This window comes from Jaculus jaculus, chromosome 16 (assembly GCF_020740685.1).
Source record: "Jaculus jaculus isolate mJacJac1 chromosome 16, mJacJac1.mat.Y.cur, whole genome shotgun sequence".
NCBI classification, from domain to species: domain Eukaryota; kingdom Metazoa; phylum Chordata; class Mammalia; order Rodentia; family Dipodidae; genus Jaculus; species Jaculus jaculus.
In genome coordinates, this window is record NC_059117.1 from 35,928,539 (window position 1) to 35,945,853 (window position 17,315).

General features: G+C 43.1%; 1 protein-coding gene across 1 annotated transcript; it reads left to right on the plus strand.

The window, feature by feature from the left end:
• The first annotated feature begins 279 nt into the window (after positions 1-279).
• On the plus strand, positions 280-16,475 carry Nup42 (nucleoporin 42). Its single transcript, XM_004652649.2, has 7 exons — positions 280-428; positions 3,087-3,291; positions 5,514-5,608; positions 10,112-10,188; positions 10,849-10,935; positions 13,896-13,980; positions 15,385-16,475. Exons 1-7 carry the CDS (start codon positions 305-307, stop codon positions 15,942-15,944), a joined length of 1,233 nt encoding a protein of 410 aa, XP_004652706.2. The 5' UTR covers positions 280-304; the 3' UTR covers positions 15,945-16,475.
• Positions 16,476-17,315: the final 840 nt, after the last annotated feature.

A 17,315-nucleotide genomic window follows, 5' to 3' on the forward strand; every position in this document is an offset into this window, starting at 1 on the left:
GCATGCAGGAAATCTGAGGCCCTGCACCTGGGACAAACGTCTGTCCCCACCCTACGCAAAACCCGGTCAGGACCCCGCTTTCTCCTAGCACGCCCTGGCCGTGAGATGGACAGCTCCTCTCTGCTCAATGCCCATTGACTAAAGTGCACGCCTCTCATCGCACTGGGGCGGAGCAAGCGCGGGGGGGGGGGGTGCTTTCCCCGGCGCGAGGCGATGACGTCACAGAGAGGAGCGGGGCGCCTGCGCTAGCTCGCCGCGGAGTGTGTGCGGAGCTCCAGAGCGGCCTGCGGGCGGGAGCGTCGCCATGACCGTGTGTCAGTTCTTCCTTCAAGGCCGGTGCCGCTTTGGAGACCGCTGCTGGAACGAACATCCGGGTGCCCGCGGCGCGGGCGGGGCTCGGCCGCCGCCGGCGTCCCAGCAGCTCTCAGGTAATCGCGGGGCCCGCGCTGGCGGCGGATGTTGAGCAGGTGACTGGGTGCCATGGGGAGCCCCGGGTGGGCTGTTAGAAGCGGGCGCGGTCCACACCGTCTCGTCCCGAAAAGGCGGCGCGTGGGAGAACTCGCGTGTGTCAGCCCAGAGTCCCTGCTGTCCTCGCCCTCTGTCCGTGGGCACAGGCTCTTTGGAATTGTTGTGCCCAGACCCCTGACCAGGAGCCAAGATCCCCGGTCACCCAGAGGACCACCACAGAAGCCGAGACACTCGAATGTAAAAGCAACAGGTTTCTTTTAATGTCAAGCTTAAGCAGGGACTCTATCCACACAGACCGAGGCAGCGGGAGTGGGCCAGGGCCCCGACCTTCTAAAAGTGGGGGTTTATAAAGGAAAAAGAGCGGGAAGGGGACAAAGGGGCTACATCACATTGTATCTTTTAAAATAATTGCTCCCAAGAGGGTGCGCGCGGGAACATTTCTAGTTGCTCATCTCTGGTCAGCAGACTGCTTGCAGAACCTATCTTTTGCAAGAGGCCAGAGGCCCCCACCGCTAAGTATTTCTGGAATGTCCTGTTGAGCAAGGGAGCATGAGTTACTGAAGCAAAGTAGTCCGCTAGTTCCTTATCTAAGCCGAGCCAGGGCTCCTCCTTTGTTCACAATGATTTGTCCTACAATGGCAGAGCCATTGTTTAATTATTTCCGCGTTATTTCTTTTGGGTCTCTCAGGAATGAGCTTGGTGGGGAGCGCATGGACCTGCTTCCTAAGAGGTCAGACCTTAAGCCAGTAGTGCAGCACAAAAGGAGGTTTTGTTTGTTTTTAAAGTTTTGTGGGGAAGAGAGAGAGAGAACAAGCTTGAGCACAGCAGGGCCTCTTGCCACTGCAAACGGACTTTAGAAGCATGCGCCTCTTTATGACTCTGACTTTACGTGGGTGCTGGGGACCCGAACCTGGGTCGGTAGGCTTTGCAGGCAAAGTGCCTTCAGCCATTGTGCCACCTCTCCAGCCCGGTGGCATAGGATTTTGATCTCAGCACTCCGGAGGCAGAGGTAGGATGTTGTGAGTTCGAGACCAGCCTGGGCTAGAACGGGACCCTACCTCGGGGAAGAAAAAAAAAGCGAGAGAGAATTTACTTTCTTAGAATTTCAGAATTGCCATGAGTTGCTTTCTTTTTTCCTTCTCTAAGGCTATTTATGTAATACTTTATGTTGTGTGGTGGTTCCATATCTGACCTCTGTCAACTGCCTTTTTGTATCATCTGAAATTTTTGTTTAGTGAAAAATAGTCCAAGCCAAATATTAGGACACAGGTTCTGATAAATTTGAATTTGTTCCCATGAACAAATTTACTTTCTAATTACTACATTTAAAGTAAGCCTCCAGAGACTGTAAATGCTGAACAGGTAAATTTATGGATGAAAAATAAAATGTAAATATTTAGTAGATGAGTAGTGAATTTAGCTCCTAGAAAAAGAATACTGTTAAACTTAGCCGGGCTTGGTGATGAACATCTTTAATCCCAGCATGCCAGAGGCAAACATAGGAGTATTGCTGTGAGTTCCAGGCCAGCCTGGGACTACAGAGTGAAATCAAGTTCATCCCCTACCTCAAATCCCACCACCACCACCACCAAAAAAAAAAAAGAATATTGCTAGAATTACAACCTCAAACAATGATGAAAGCCAAATGGATACAAAAGGATTTGTGTGATTTCCCCAAAAGAATAAGTATCATTAGCTGTGACTTCACAGATCTACTTTATTTTTCTCTTTGGAGTTATCCAGTACTTGAGAGTTGACGAACTTTCATAACTGGGCATACCTCCTGTCATTCAAGACTATAGAGTATTGACCTTTTGGTTTAGTTGAAACTCATGCAGTGTTAGAATCTCATAGAGGCTAGGCATGATGGTGCACGCCTTTAATCCCAGCACTCAGGAGATAAAGGATCTCTGAGTTCAAGGCCAGCCTGGGCGAGAGTGAGACCCTACCTCTAAAAACCGTAAAAGGAAAAAAATCTCAGAGCAATTCAATGCACTTCATTCCCATATTAATGAACTCTGTAATCTGTTTATGAAAGGTTGATATGTATGATCATGTTCCCAGCGGGAAGACTGAGATAAATTGACTTACTATTCGTGCATAGAATTGTCTTCTTTGATCACGGTCTCTTTTTTTCACTTTGCTAACATATAGGACCCAGTGGGAAAGCAAAGTGACAAAAATACACCTTTTACTTCCTTCAGTACTAGGCTCAGACCATTGCCTTGAGCATGCTAGACAAATGGCTCTACCACTGAGCTATACCCCCAACCTGAAAACAGCTTTTTATTCTAAGGAAGCTTATGATTTAGGGTACCCTCTGCTCAACCCATGAACAAGCAGTTTAATAAGCCTGTGTCAGCTAAGCAAAGCAATGCCTCTTTCTATGAATTTTCAGTTTTCTCAATCTTTCTTTTTTTTTTTTTAACAATGTGGTTAGGTCATTATGTGCTTTGCTGTTATGTCACTCTATACATCAGAAAGGAAGAGGCTTTCATTTAAAACAGGTGGAAATTTAGTGCTTAGGTAAGTCTTTGTATAAATCATAGGCAGAAGAGTTTTAAAAAGAACTTAGCAATAAAATTATTCTCTTACTGGTTTTTGTTTGTTTGTTTTAGCTAGTAACAGGCGTGGGTGGAATGCCTCCAGCCAGAGATACTCCAATGTCATCCAGCCATCCAGTTTCTCCAGATCCACACCATGGGGTGGCAGCAGAGGTCCAGACCAGGCATCCTTTGGCTCTTCTACCGGCAGCGGCTTTGGAGCGGCCCAGCGCCCTTTTGCCTCATTGAGCTCTGGAGACCAGGATGAGCAGAAACTCCTGTAAGCCTTAAGGAAAATCACTTTTTCCAAGTGTCTGTAGTGTTTCCTTTATAAAATAAGTACTCAGTGGTTTAAAAAGAAAAATCACCCTTGATCCTATTACTCAGAGCTAACCACAGTTTCACAGTTATCATCCTAAACTATATTTTACTTACTAACATATCTGTCCAAATTAGTAGCATGTGTTCTTAGGATTAATTGAATTTTTCCACTTCATATGATAGCAGTGCATATGTGAATAGTTAAGATTAATTCTACTTAAGTTCATTGTAAATTATGGGTTCTTTATAATTATTGGGTAATTCAAAACAACTTAAGATCTTGGAGATCACTTATGACTCACTTATTTTTCTTATAAGCTTCTTTCAGCTATCCTACACAGACTGATTTTGTTTTAGTTACTTCATTATTATGTAGTAGATTCCCTGCTATTTCTTAAAATAGAGTGAAATCCAGAGCAACGCTTGGCTATCTGTAATGTTACTTAGCTCCTGGCTCCCACTGTACTAACTAGTCTTTGACTTCTCATTACAAAAGTAGAGCCAGTGATAAATATTTTGAGCTATGTCCCATATACAATTCATTTTTGGTTTTGATGGTGGCCTTCACACATACTGGGCAAACATCAACTTTTTTTAAAAAGTAATTATTTATTTATTTATTTGAGAGAGAGAGAGAAGTAAAGAAAGAGAGAGAGAAATGGGGAGAATGGGTACACTGATGCCTCTAGCCACTACAAACAAACTCCAAGACATGTGCCACCTTGTGCATCTGGCTTACGTGGGTACTGGGGAATTGAACCTGGATCCTTATTTATTTATTTGTTAGAGACAGCGGAGGGCAGGGAGAGAGAGTGAGAATGGACATGCCAGGGCCTCTAGCCACTGCAGACGAACTCCAGATGCATGCACTACCATGTGCACCAGGCTTATGTGGGACATGGAGAATTGAACCTTGGTTGTTAGGCTTCGCAGGCATGCACCTTAACTGCTAAGCCATCTCTCTAGCCCCTATGCATCAACTTTTCAATGAGAAAAAGGTAAGGCTTTCCTATATTTGTTATGATCCTGTTTAACAACAGTATTCTCTATGATATCTACCATGTTATTGTCATATTCTAAATTAAGAGAAACTTTAAAGCTAATTCTATCCATGGGTTTGTCATAAATTAACTGTTAAACACATTTGTTTTCCCACATTGAAAAATGGAAGGATTAAGCAAAACAGTTTCTGAAATCTTGTTTTGTTTTGTCTTGTTTTTCAAGGTAGGGTGTCACTCTAGCCCAGGATGACCTGCAATTTACTGTGTGGTCTCAGAGTGAACTTGAACTCACAGTGATCCTCCTATCTCTGCCTCCCAAGTGCTGGGATTAAAGGTGTGAGTCACCACGCCCAGCTTAGTTTCTGAAATTTTATGACCCACTTTTACAATTTCATGGTTCTCTATCAGCTAGGTAGTACTTTCTGTTGTTCCTAGTCACATGATCAGTGATGTTTATGATAATGGGCCAAAAAAGGGGAAAGTGGGCTGGAGAGATGGTTTAGCAGTTAAGGCACTTGCCTGCAAGGCCAAAGGATCCAGGTTTGATTCCCCAGAGCCCTCATAAACCAGATAAACAAGGGAGCATGTGTCTGGAGTTCATTTGCAACTGCTGGAGGCCCTGGCATGCCCATTCTCTCTCCCTCTATCTGCCTCTTAACCCCCCCCCCCACAACTAAGTAAATAAATGAGCCATGCATAGTGACGCACACCTTTAATCCCAGCACCCGGAAGAAAGAAAGAAATGGTTAGGTTAGTATTGTTGTCTTACTATAGTTTAGTTCTTTCCCAAAGCCATAGTATGCTGACCATCCTTACATATATTGGTTAATGGTTCAGTGAATTAGAAAATCATTACTATTACTTACTCTGACAGTATATATATATTTTGTGGTTGTTTTTGAGATAAATTCTCGCTATGTAGCCCAGGCTAGCCTCAAATTCCAGATCCTCCTATGTAACCTCCCAAGTGCTGGGATTATAGCTATGAGCCACCAGACCTAGCTTGTACTTCCTATTTCTATAAGCCTCTGATTAAAGAAGATTCTCAAGAAGATATAATGGAAACAATATGAATTTATTAAAATTCAAATCATTGAACATAAATAAGAAATGTTAACAAGCAAGTGAAAACAGGATCCTTCACTCATTTTTTTCATTTGTTGTTCCTGGTTTTTTTCAGGGAAGGAATTGTAAAAGACGTAGAGGTTTGGGAATCATCAGGGCAGTGGATGTTTTCAGCTTACTCACCGCTCAAAACGCAACCTCCTGTTGCAGGTAACCGAAATGGGTGGGTTGTTGAGTTGGTTTTTGTGGGATGCTGGGAATCTAACCCATGGCCTCACACTTGTTAGACGGAAATTCTACCATTATAAGCCCAGCCTGGCAATTGTATTTTTCAAAATCTATTCTAAAAATATTACTTTCTAAAATCAAGACCCATACTAAATACAGAAGTTAGTTACAAACTTAGTTGCAGTTAGAGTTTGAACATTATCAATATCCAAGTACTTTAGCAAAATTGTATGCTTCAGAGATTGAGGTCAGAGAATGTAGTTCTTTTAAGATGTATCATCCTCCAAAACAATAAGGAAAATGGGAGTCCAGTTTCATAAACCTAGGGGGAGGCTATTTCGTGCTTCACTCTGTGTGAACCATCAGACCCTCCTGGCTGCCTGCAGTGAACAGAAGAGTCACACATCCTACTCGCCACGTAAGGCCGTGGTTGTCAGGTTCTGTTTGTTCTTGCTTCTATTGTGAATAGTTATTTGAGCAGGGCATGGTGGCACACACCTTTAATCCCAGCACTCAGGAGGCAGAGGTAGGAGAATTACCGTGAGTTTGAGGCCACCCTGAGACTACATAGTGAATTCCAGGTCATCTAGCCTGGAGTGGGACCCTACCTCAAATAAAAAAAGAGAGAGAAAAGAAAGAAAATAATGCAGGGTGGGGCAGTGGCCTAGCAGTTAAAGTCATTTGCTTGCAAAGTCTGCCACCTGGATTCAGTTCCCCAGTATGCACATAAAGCCAGATGCACAAAGTTGTGTGTGCATCTAGAGTTCATTTGCAATAGCAAATCCACCTAGTGCACCCACTCTTTCTGTCTGTGTGTCTCTCTCTGCAAATAAATAAAAATGCTTATAAAAGAAAGAAAATATGGAGCTGGAGAGATGGCTTAGCAGTTTAAGACACTAACCTGTGAAGCCTAAGGACCTGGGTTTGATTATCCAGTTCCCATGTAAGCTAGATGCACAAGGTGGTGCATGCATCTATAGTTTTTTGCAGTAGCTAGAAGCTCTGGTGCATCCATTCTTTCTTTCTCTCACTCTTACTCTGCCTCTATCTCAAATACATAAAATAAATTTTTTTTTTCATGATAAACCTTTAGTCAGTTGAAGTATTAATGCTTAAGTATTAAAGTCTAATCAGTTCAGAGGTGAATCTAATGCCTACTGCCCTAAAGTAGTGGTTCTCAAAATGTGGAAGATAGAGCTCCAGACAGGGTCGCCGCATAAATGTAAGGCATACATTTTAAATTTAAGAGCAGCAAAGAATAATATTTTCAATATATGGTATCCCGTGTAATATGTCTGATATTTAAGTTTACCTAGACAACTTAGGATTTTTATTTGCTAAATCTGGCCATCCTATCCCCTGAGACTTCAGGTATGAGTCAAAGATGTTTTTATATTTAGGCACTAATTGCTTTACACTGTCTCTGTATACATTTGTGCTGTCAGTACAAGAGCATTGTTGAGCAAAGCTGCTTTGTTTACATCTTGCATGAATCAAGGTGACATCAACCTGGTAGACTATAGTAATCACATAAAGAAAAAAAATTATTTTGTTTGCTTTTTGTTTTGTTGAGGCAGGGTCACTCCAGTTCATGTTAATCTGACTCACTCTATAGTTCAGACTGGCCTAGAGCTCATGGCAATCCTCCTACCTCAGCCTTCTGGGTAGTGATTATAGGCGTGAGCCACCACATCCAGCTAAAGAAAATATATATATATTTTTTAATGTTTTCAGGGTAGATTTCAGTCTAGCCCAGGCTGATCAGAATTCACTTTGTACTTTCAGGGTAGCCTCATGGTGACCCTCCTGCCTCTGCCTTACAAGTGCTGGCATTAAAGGCGTGCACTACCATGCCAGGCTAAAAAATTTTAGATGCTGTTTTAACTTAATGAAGGGGTAAAATTTACACAACTTGATGTGGTTTAAAAAAAATGATTAATCTTGTTAAAACTTGGCCCTAGAAGTTGGAGAGGTGGCTCAGTAGTTAAAAGTGCCTGTTTGCAAAGTCTGATAGCCCTGGTTCAGTTGCCTACTTCCACATAAAGCCAGATGTACCAAGTGGTTCCTGCATCTGGAGTTGTCGGCAGTGGCAGGAGGCCCTGACACACCTCTACTCACTCTTTCTGTCTGCCACGTCTCTGTGTCTCTCAAATAAATAAAAATATTTAAAAAACAAAAAACCAGTCTAGAGGGATGGCTTAGCAATTAAGGCACTTGGCAGTGAAGCTGAAGAACCCAGGCTTGAGTCTCCGATACCCATGTATAGCCAGGTGCACAAGGAAACTCATGTCAAGTTCATTTGCAATGGCTAGAGGCCTTGGCATATCCTTCTTCATTCATTCTCTCTCTGCCTCTGTCTCTTTCTCTTTCTCAAATAAATGATATTAAAAATAATTTTAGGGAGCCGGGCGTGGTGGCGCACGCCTTTAATCCCAGCACTCGGGAGGCAGAGGTAGGAGGATTGCCATGAGTTCAAGGTCACCCTGAGATGACAGAGTTAATTCCAGGTCAGCCTGGACCAGAGTGAGACCCTACCTCGAAAAACAAAAAACAAAAACAAAAAAAAAAATTTAGGGCTGGAGAGATGGCTTAGCGGTTAAGCGCTTGCCTGTGAAGCCTAAGGACCCCGGTTCGAGGCTCACTTCCCCAGGTCCCACGTTAGCCAGATGCACAATGGGGCGCACGCGTCTGGAGTTCGTTTGCAGAGGCTGGAAGCCCTGGCGTGCCCATTCTCTCTCTCTCCCTCTATCTGTCTTTCTCTCTGTGTCTGTCGCTCTCAAATTTAAAAAAAAAAAAAATTTTAAGCCAGGTGTGGTTGGCACACGCCTTTAATCCCAGCACTCGGGAGGCAGAGGTAGGAGGATTGCCGTGAGTTCAAGGCCACCCTGAGACTACATAGTGAATTCCAGGTCAGCCTGGACTACATTGAGACCCTACCTTGGAAAACCAAAAAAAAAAAAATGTGAGTGCACATATACATACATATATATATATATATATATATATATATATACACACACACACACGCACACACACATACATACATACACACACACACACACACACACACACATACATATACATACATTTACAAAAATACAACCTTGGCCCTTATGTATTTCTGTGAGACAAAATGGGAAGCACATAAAAAATGTAGTTTTGAGCCAGGCATGGTAGCACATGCCTTTAATCCCATCACTCAGGAGGCAGAGGTAGAAGGATCACCAAGAGTTCGAGGCCAGCCTGAGACTACATAGTGAATTCCAGGTCAGCCTGACCTAGAGTGAAACCCTACCTCGAAAAACCAGAATTTTAAAAACGTAGTTCTGGTAGGAGGAGATGGCTTAGTTGGTAAAGTGCTTCCTTCACAAACATGAGAACCTAAGCTTGATCCCTAGTGCCCACATAAACAAATGCTGGGCATGGTGACACACAGTCCCAGTGCTTAGGAGTCCCTGGAGAAGCATAGCCCTGGAGCTCACTAGCTAGGCAGTCTAGCGTAATTGTAAGCGCCAGGCCTCAGTGAGAAACGCTGTCTCATAGGACGTGGACGGCATTCCTGAGGATGATTCCCGGGGTTGTGCTGTGGCTTATATGTTCATGTACACACACACATGTTCTAAAAATGAATGAAGTAAATAAAGTGAGTCTGTCATTTCAAAGAAAAACCTTGGTTTCCTGCCATGACTAAACTTAAACTTTCTAGCAAAAATTAGGATTTGGGGGCTGAGGAGATAGCTCAGAGGCTAGAGGCACTTGTTTGCAAAGCCTGCCAGCCTGGGTTTAATTCCCCAGTACCATATAAACCCAGATGCACAAAGTGGCACAGATGTCTGGAGTTCATGTGCAGTGGCTAGAAGCCCTGTCATCCCCATTCTCTCCCTATCCTTTCTCACAAATAATTTTTTTTTTTTAAATTTTAAGTAGGATTTTGGAAAGTGAATTTTCCATGAGCCCAATAGCTTCCCAGTATTCAAAGGTTCTTCTGATGAAACCAGTGGCAACATTGCTATATGTATTGGTTTTATGTTATTCAGTAGCCTGTGCCCATTAAGCCCAGTATTTCAAAGGACCAGTGTGCAGTATATAAAACTGTGCATAGGGCTGGAGAGATGGCTTAGTGGTTAAAGCATTTTCCTGCAAAGCCAAAGGATCCTGGTTTGATTCTCTAGGACCCACATAAGCCAGATGCACAAGGTGGTACATGGATCTGGAGTTCATTTACAGTGGCTGGAGGCCCTGTTGCACCCATTCTCTCTCTCTCAAATAAATAAATAAATATATTTTTTTTTAACTATGCATAGCTGAAAATCTTTTTTAAGTACAAGATAAGCTGGTATTAAACAGTATAGGTTTCAAAATTTTTTCTCTTAATTTTGAAATTTTTCTGATAACATTAGCCTGTTTTCTTGTCTATTACCTCTAGCCTTACTTCCAAAATTGCCAGTATTTATTTTAAAGATTCCAATTGGTTCCTTACTTCAGGTTTTACAGACATTTCACCAGAAGAGTTGAGGCTTGAATACCATAACTTCTTAACCAGCAATAACTTACAGAGTTATGTAAGTTTGTTTCCTATTCATCTACATCAATAGCAAATTGGCTGTCAGTTACTGTTTTCTGTTTCTAGTGGCTTGCTTGTTTTTTGGCAAAGTTGGTGAGGACTTTCAGGTTAACATCTTTTTTATTTTTTGTAGATTTTCTTTGACATTGGTTATCTAAATTGATGATGATATAGTTTGACTATTGTAATTACAAAAATCACTGTTTTTGTTACAAGTTACTTATCGGTCAGTCCCGGAAATCATGATGAAACATTTCATTATTTGACAGCATTTCTGGAGCATATGTTAGTGAAGATCCCATGGTGGGTGCTAGAGGAACAAAGTTTAGTAAGCTTCAGTCTGTTACATAGATTAACATCTTCATATATCAAATATCAAAAAACTAAGTGAGGTACCTGAAGGAAATGATACTGTTCTGTTGTCTGCCATCATGAAAATGCATCTAGTATACATGTCCTATCCAAATACAACAAATTATGATGCCAGGTGATGGACAAGAAGCAAGAGAACAGGGAGAGGTAACGAGCTAAGGATCTGTGGCGACAGCTGGCGTGTCTGTGACTAAGGCCAGGGTGTCTGTGACGAGGGCTCGAGTGTCTTTGGCGAATAGCAGATTAAACATTCAGTACTGAATTACTGTTTTTCTGTCCTTTTCAGCTCAATTCTGTCCAACAGTTAATAACTCAATGGAAGAATAGGATAAATCAACTGAAAACTATAAATAAGTCAAACAGAGTAGCTTTGGTGAGTATTGGGGTTTTCTTCAGGGAAGTGTCATACCAATTGCATTTTATTTTGTTTTGTTGCTTTTTGAGACAGGCTATCACTGTCTAGCCCAGGCTGGTCCTGACCTGGCATCAGTTTCCCTACCTCAACCTCCTCAGAGCTAGAATTATAAGCATGTGCCACCACTGGCTTTCTCCTGTTTTTTTGTTTGTTTTGTTTTTTTAAACAGAAGATACTTCACTTTGGATCTGGAAAGCAAAACAAAGCAAACATTTTCAAGATGTCACCATTTAGAGTTGAAGCCTTAGAATTGTTTCTGTCTGTTCTCCAAAAAAAGCAGGGACAAGGACAGTTATGCTGTCTGTGTGTGTTTAATGCATATGTGTGTGTGCATGTGGAGGCCAGAGGGCAAGCTCAGGTGTTTTTCCTCAGGAATGCTGCCCACTTTTATTTGAAAGGTTTCTCATTGGCATGGAGCTGTCTAACTAGGTTTGGCTGGCTGGTCAGCAAGCCTCGGGGATGCACCTGTCTCTTCCTTCTCAGCACTAAAATTATAGCTGCACTGTACCATGCCTGACCTCATGTCCTCATGCTTACAAAACAAGCACTTGACTAAGCGAGCTAACTCCCCAGGCTCCACAATTATGCGTTTTAAAATTTATTTTTAGGGCCTGGAGAAATGGCTCAGCAGTTAAAGGCTGGCCTTGAACCCACAGTAGTCCTCCTACCTCTGCCTTCTGAGTGCTAAAATTAAAGACATACACCACCACACCCGACTTCAAATTGATTTTTAAGATACTATGGGGCTGGAAAGATGCTTTAGTGGTAAAGCACTTGCCTGTGAAGCCTAAAGACCCTGGTTCAAGGCTTGATTCTGCAGGACCCACATAAGCCAGATGCACAAGGTGACACATGCATCTGGAGTTCCTTTGCAGTGGCTGGAGGCCCTGCAGCACCCATTCTCTATTTATCTGCCTCTTTCTCTTTCAATATCTCTCTCTCTCTCTGTCCAAATACATAAATAAAATTTTTTTAAGAAAAGATACACTGGGCGTGGTGTCACACGCCTTTAATCCCAACACTTGGGAGCCGGAGGTGGGAGGGTCACCGTGAGTTCAAGGCCTTCCTGAGAAAACACAGTGAATTTCAGGTCAGCCTGGGCTAAAGTGAGACCCTGCCTACAAAACAAAACAAAACAACACAAAAAGGAGATGAGGAGCCGGGCGTGGTGGCGCACGCCTTTAATCCCAGCACTCGGGAGGCAGAGGTAGGAGGATCGCCGAGAGTTCGAGGCCACCCTGAGACTACATAGTGAATTCCAGGTCAGCCTGAGCCAGAGTGAGACCCTACCTTGAAAAACCAAAAAAATAAAATAAAAGGAGATGATAAAAAAAGATAACCATGGAGGGGCTGGAGAAATGGCTTAGCACTTAAGGCACTTGCCTATGAATCCTAAGGACCCAGGTTCAGTTCCCCAGTACCCACGTAACTCAGATGCACAAGGTGGCACATGTGCCAGGAGTTTGTTTGCAGTGGCTAGAGACCCTGGCATGTCCATTTTCTCCCTCTTTCTCTCTCGAGTAAATAAATACATAAATATTTTTAAAAGATATTATTGGGACTTCTAAATGAGGGAAGCTGTATTTTTTCTTTAGTAGGAAGAGTCAATAAAAGGTTTTTGGGGGGGCCCTGAAGTGATGGCTCAGCAGTTAAGGTGCTTGGATGCAAAGCCTAAGAACCCAGGTTCGATTCCCCAGGACTCATGGAATGCTGGATGCACAAGGTGCTGCCTGTGTCTGGAGTTACTTGGCAGTGGCTAGAGACCCTGGCACACCCATGCTCTCTATATATGTGCCTCTTTCTCTCTAATGTAAATAAATATAAATATAAAAAGGAAGAAGAGCACAGACACTATCAAGGTTGTCCTTTGACCCCTGCACACATACATACACACACAATGATTTTTTTTAATATATTTTATTATCTGGGTGTGGTATTGCACACCAGCACTCAGGAGGCAGAGGTAGGAGAATTGCCATGAGTTCAAGGCTACCCTGAAACTCCATAGTGAACTCCAAGTCAGCCTGGGCTAGAGTGAGACCCTACCTTGGAAGAAAAAATATATATGTGTGTGTGTGTATGTATGTATGTTTATTTATTTATTTGAGAAAGAGATAGGAGAGAGAATGGGCATGCCAGTGCCTCCAGCCACTGCAAACCGACTCCAGATGCATGCACCCCCTTGTGCATCTGGCTTACATGGGTCCTGGAGAGTTGAGCCAGGATCCTTTGACTTTGCAGACAAATGCCTTAACTGCTAAGCCATCTCTCCAGCCTGATTTTTTGAATTTTTATAAGTTGAAAGGCTATTAAGACTTAGGGGCTGGATATTAAAGGCAATTTGCTTCACAAACCTGCAGAACTGGGTTCAATCCCCTATACCCACACAGCTGGCACACTAGTCTGTAATTGCACCTATGGCAATGGGTGGTAGGACCAGGAGTCTGCCAACGCTTGTGGGTCAGATAGTCTGTCCTTCCCAGAAACAAAACAAGACCCTGAGGTGGTTCTCTGAGCACAGGCACTGTGACATAATTCTACTCACACAAAATAAAAATAAATAAAAGATTTCAACTGGCAGGGAGAAAAGAGCATAAAGTGTTGTTAGAGAATAAGAACTATTGAATGGATTTTCATAGTATACTTTTTTTGGTGGGGGGTGCATGTTGAGTCAGGGTTTTACTCTAGCCCAGGCTGGTCTTGAACTCACAGCAGTTCCTCCTATCTCAGCTTATTTATATTAGGCAATAGTATATTTTATACAATATTATATCCTATCCTTTGCATGATCGCATTAAGGGATTTTTCTATTTAAAATTTAACTTCACCTAGTTAAATGCACACTTTTCATTGTAAATAGTAAAGAAAAGGCGTTTGAAAATTACTCATCACCACTGCATTGCCTGCTTGTTTTTCAGCTTCCTAACTTAAACAATGGAGTAAACCAAGCAGCACCTGCACTTGGATTTGGAAGTACACAAGCAAGAATGTTTGGGTCATCAGGTAAGAGAGCACTATGCAGGTCTGCACTGATTCAGGAAAGTAGAATTTTGTAGGTCCCAACTTAGGAACCCTAAAATCACCTTTGTGTGTACGTTTGTGTGTTCGTGTTTGAGTTCAGACGTGTGTGCCATGCGGGGGTGGGGGTCAGAGGACAACTTTGAGGCGTTGGTCCTCACTTGGCCTCGTTTTGAGGCAGGGTCTCATCTCCTTGTACCTCTCTGCTGTGTTCACCGCATTAGCTGGTCTATAGGCTTCAAGGAAATTCTATCTCTGCCTTCTCGTCATCAATGCGCCAGGATTACAAAAGCCAAGCCCCCCCATAGCTTTCAGCTTTTTCCTGTGGGTTCTGGGGTACCAGGCTTGCCCGGCAAACACTTTGTTCATTATCCATCCCCTTAAGCCCCTGAATTACCATTTAAATTATTCTTGCAAATTTTGCCACCTTTTATAATGGATCTTGAAGGGCTTATCTCATCGAACAGTAGTGAAAGGCCGGCCAGAATAGGTGTGTGCTGTGAACAACATAGGCAGTGCTGAGCTTGTAGATGTAGAGCACATGCCTAGCTAGAGAATGGCATTTTCTCAAGAGCTCAGGAGGAAGCAGGCATGATGGGACACACCTGTCCATAATCCTGGTGTCCAGGAGGCTGAGGTGAACTTCAAGGTCAGCTTAGACTACATAACAAGACCCTGCCTCAAAAAAGTTTCACAGAGCCAGGTGTGGTGGCACACACCTTTAATCCCAGCACTTGGAGGCACTGTGAGTTCAAAGCCACCCTGAGACTACATAGTGAATTCCAGGTCCGTCTGAGCCAGAACGAGACCCTACCTCAAAAACAACAACAAAAGTTTCATGGGAATGTACAGTAGCAGTACCTTTGAGAACTTTGTCATTGCGTAGCTGTCAAGTGGCAGGTCTGGTGACAGGATTGCAAACCAAAAATGAAAGACCACCCTTCTGGTCCAGATTTCTCTTGGGTAAAGAAAAAAAATGACACTTAGTGAGGTTATTCTTACCTCTGTTTTTTTACTTTTTTTGTCCCACAAACTTCTCAACATCTAAACCTACCAGAAATAAGAAAAAGGAGTATGGGCTGGAGAGATGGCTTAGCGGTTAAGCGCTTGCCTGTGAAGCCTAAGGACCCCGGTTCGAGGCTCGGTTCCCCAGGTCCCACGTTAGCCAGATGCACAAGGGGGCGCACGCGTCTGGAGTTCGTTTGCAGAGGCTGGAAGCCCTGGCGCGCCCATTCTCTCTCTCTCTCTCCCTCTATCTGTCTTTCTCTCTGTGTCACTCTCAAATAAATAAATAAATAAATAATTTTAAGAAAAAAGAAAAAGAAAAAGGAGTAATGTGACTGTAATATTATTTTATATTATTATCTTAATTTCTGTCTGTTTTTGTAGGCAGCAGTAAGAGTGTTCAGAATTTTAGTTTTAAAACAAGCCCTGGATTTGCCCCTGCCACTTCTGGAAGTCCTTCTGTGTTTGGGACTCTCCCAGCATTGGGAGCGGTGCCTTCTGCTGGTTCTGCCGTCTCTGCCTCCACTCCAGCCTTTGGCTTTGGGAAGCCACAGATTACATCTGCTGCTTCATTTTCATTTAAGACTCCTGCAGCTTCTGGTTTTGGATCAGCCGGATTTTCAGCAGCTCCAACCTCCTTGGCAGGAAGCCCTTTTGGAGCTGCCATGGCTCTAGCCTTCGGAGGCGGCACTTCTGTGGCTGGCTTTGGCAGTCCTGGCTCTCAATCTCACACTGCTTTCTCCAAACCATCTAACAACATCTTTGGAAGTAGCAGCATTCCCACCTCTCTCCCAGTCTCAAATGTCATCAGTGCCACAGATAAAGTGTTATTCACACCCAAGGATCAACTAACACAAGAAGAACTAGAACAATTTCAATCCAAGAAATTTACTCTGGGAAAAATTCCATTAAAGCCACCACCTGTGGAGCTCATACATATTTAAAGCAACAGTTTCAAACACAGAAGAGGATGGCTTTAGCCACGCATGGTGGTACACTTATAATTTGGGAAGCTAAGGCAGGAAGATTGCTGCAAATTCAAGACCAGCCTGGCAAATAGCTGGCCAGCCAGAACTACAGAGTAAGAACCTGTTTTACAATGGAGGAAAAAACAATGTTTTTTAAAGAATTGAGGGATTTGTAATGTCAGGTGTCACATGAGGCTTCATGCTTGTGAAGCAAGTAAGTAGCTTGCATCTGAGCCATATCCCTAGCCTAAAGGTGGCTTTTTGAAATTGTCTTGAGTAGTTCATATGAAAATTGTGTGTGTGTGTGTATAAACACACATATATACATAAATATTTATGAGGAATATGTTTTCATAGTTATTTGGGGATTTTAAATTTTAACTTTTGTTAAACTTAGCCAAATGAAACAACTAAAAAAAAAACACAAACAAGGAAATCTTTATGTACTGGAATTATGAATGGAACTGAAAAATTGTGTGTAATGAATAAAGGAATTCTTTAATTCTATACCACCTTTCTGTCTTGCCTTTGAAAGTTGTGTGAGAGCCAGGCATGGTGGAGCATACTTTTAATCTCAGCATTTAGGAGACAGAGGTAGGAGGATCACTGTGAGTTTGAGGCCACCGTGAGACTACAGAGTGAATTCCAGGTCAGCCTTGCCAGGCTCCTCCCCAGCAGGCAGGTAGTGCTGAGGAGGGACCAGACCCGCTGGTTCCTCCCAAGGGGTTGAGGAAGAAGGGCTGAACGTCAGACGACTCAGACCCTCTCCTAGTCACCGGAGAACCACACTGAGTCGGAAGTCTTGTTGAAGCAGGAACTTGCTTTATTGTTACAAGCAGTTGCTCATATAATGTTGAGAACAAAAGTGGGGATTTTAGGATGGGGGGGCGGGGGGGATTAAGGGCCAATAGTAAACTGCAACTATTGAAATGATAATTGATAATTCCAACTGCTGCACGGAAGTAGCAGGCAAGAAGCCATTAGGAGTCTTGCTGAGTCCTAGCTGGCCAGAGACAGGTGGCCAAACTTTAGCTAGGCTCAGGAAGTTCCACTAGGCCTCACGCCCGGGTCTCTGAAGGCCCAACAAGCCTGAGCTAAAGTGAGACCTGACCTTGAAAAGAAGAAAGTCGTATGTGTTTGTATGTGGTTTGCTAAGGGTTCCTGCTCCCATCCTAAAGAGGCCCCGCCATTTAGTCCTATGACATTGGTGATTAGTTTCTGTATTGAATGGGGTAATGGCATTCACTCCGCCTAGCAGCTGATTACAGACTCCTTTAGGTCCCAGTTGAACTTGCCTTTGTGAAGTGCTCAGGAAATGACCCCATTAGTCCCAAATCATGTGGGATA

Excerpts from the sequence above, each read along its gene's own strand:
- Nup42 (XM_004652649.2), top strand. The coding sequence starts at position 305 with ATGACCGTGTGTCAGTTCTTCCTTCAAGGCCGGTGCCGCTTTGGAGAC. Across the intron at positions 3,292-5,513 it reads CAGGATGAGCAGAAACTCCT|GGAAGGAATTGTAAAAGACG; the intron begins GTAAGCCTTAAG and ends GGTTTTTTTCAG. Across the intron at positions 10,936-13,895 it reads AGTCAAACAGAGTAGCTTTG|CTTCCTAACTTAAACAATGG; the intron begins GTGAGTATTGGG and ends CTTGTTTTTCAG.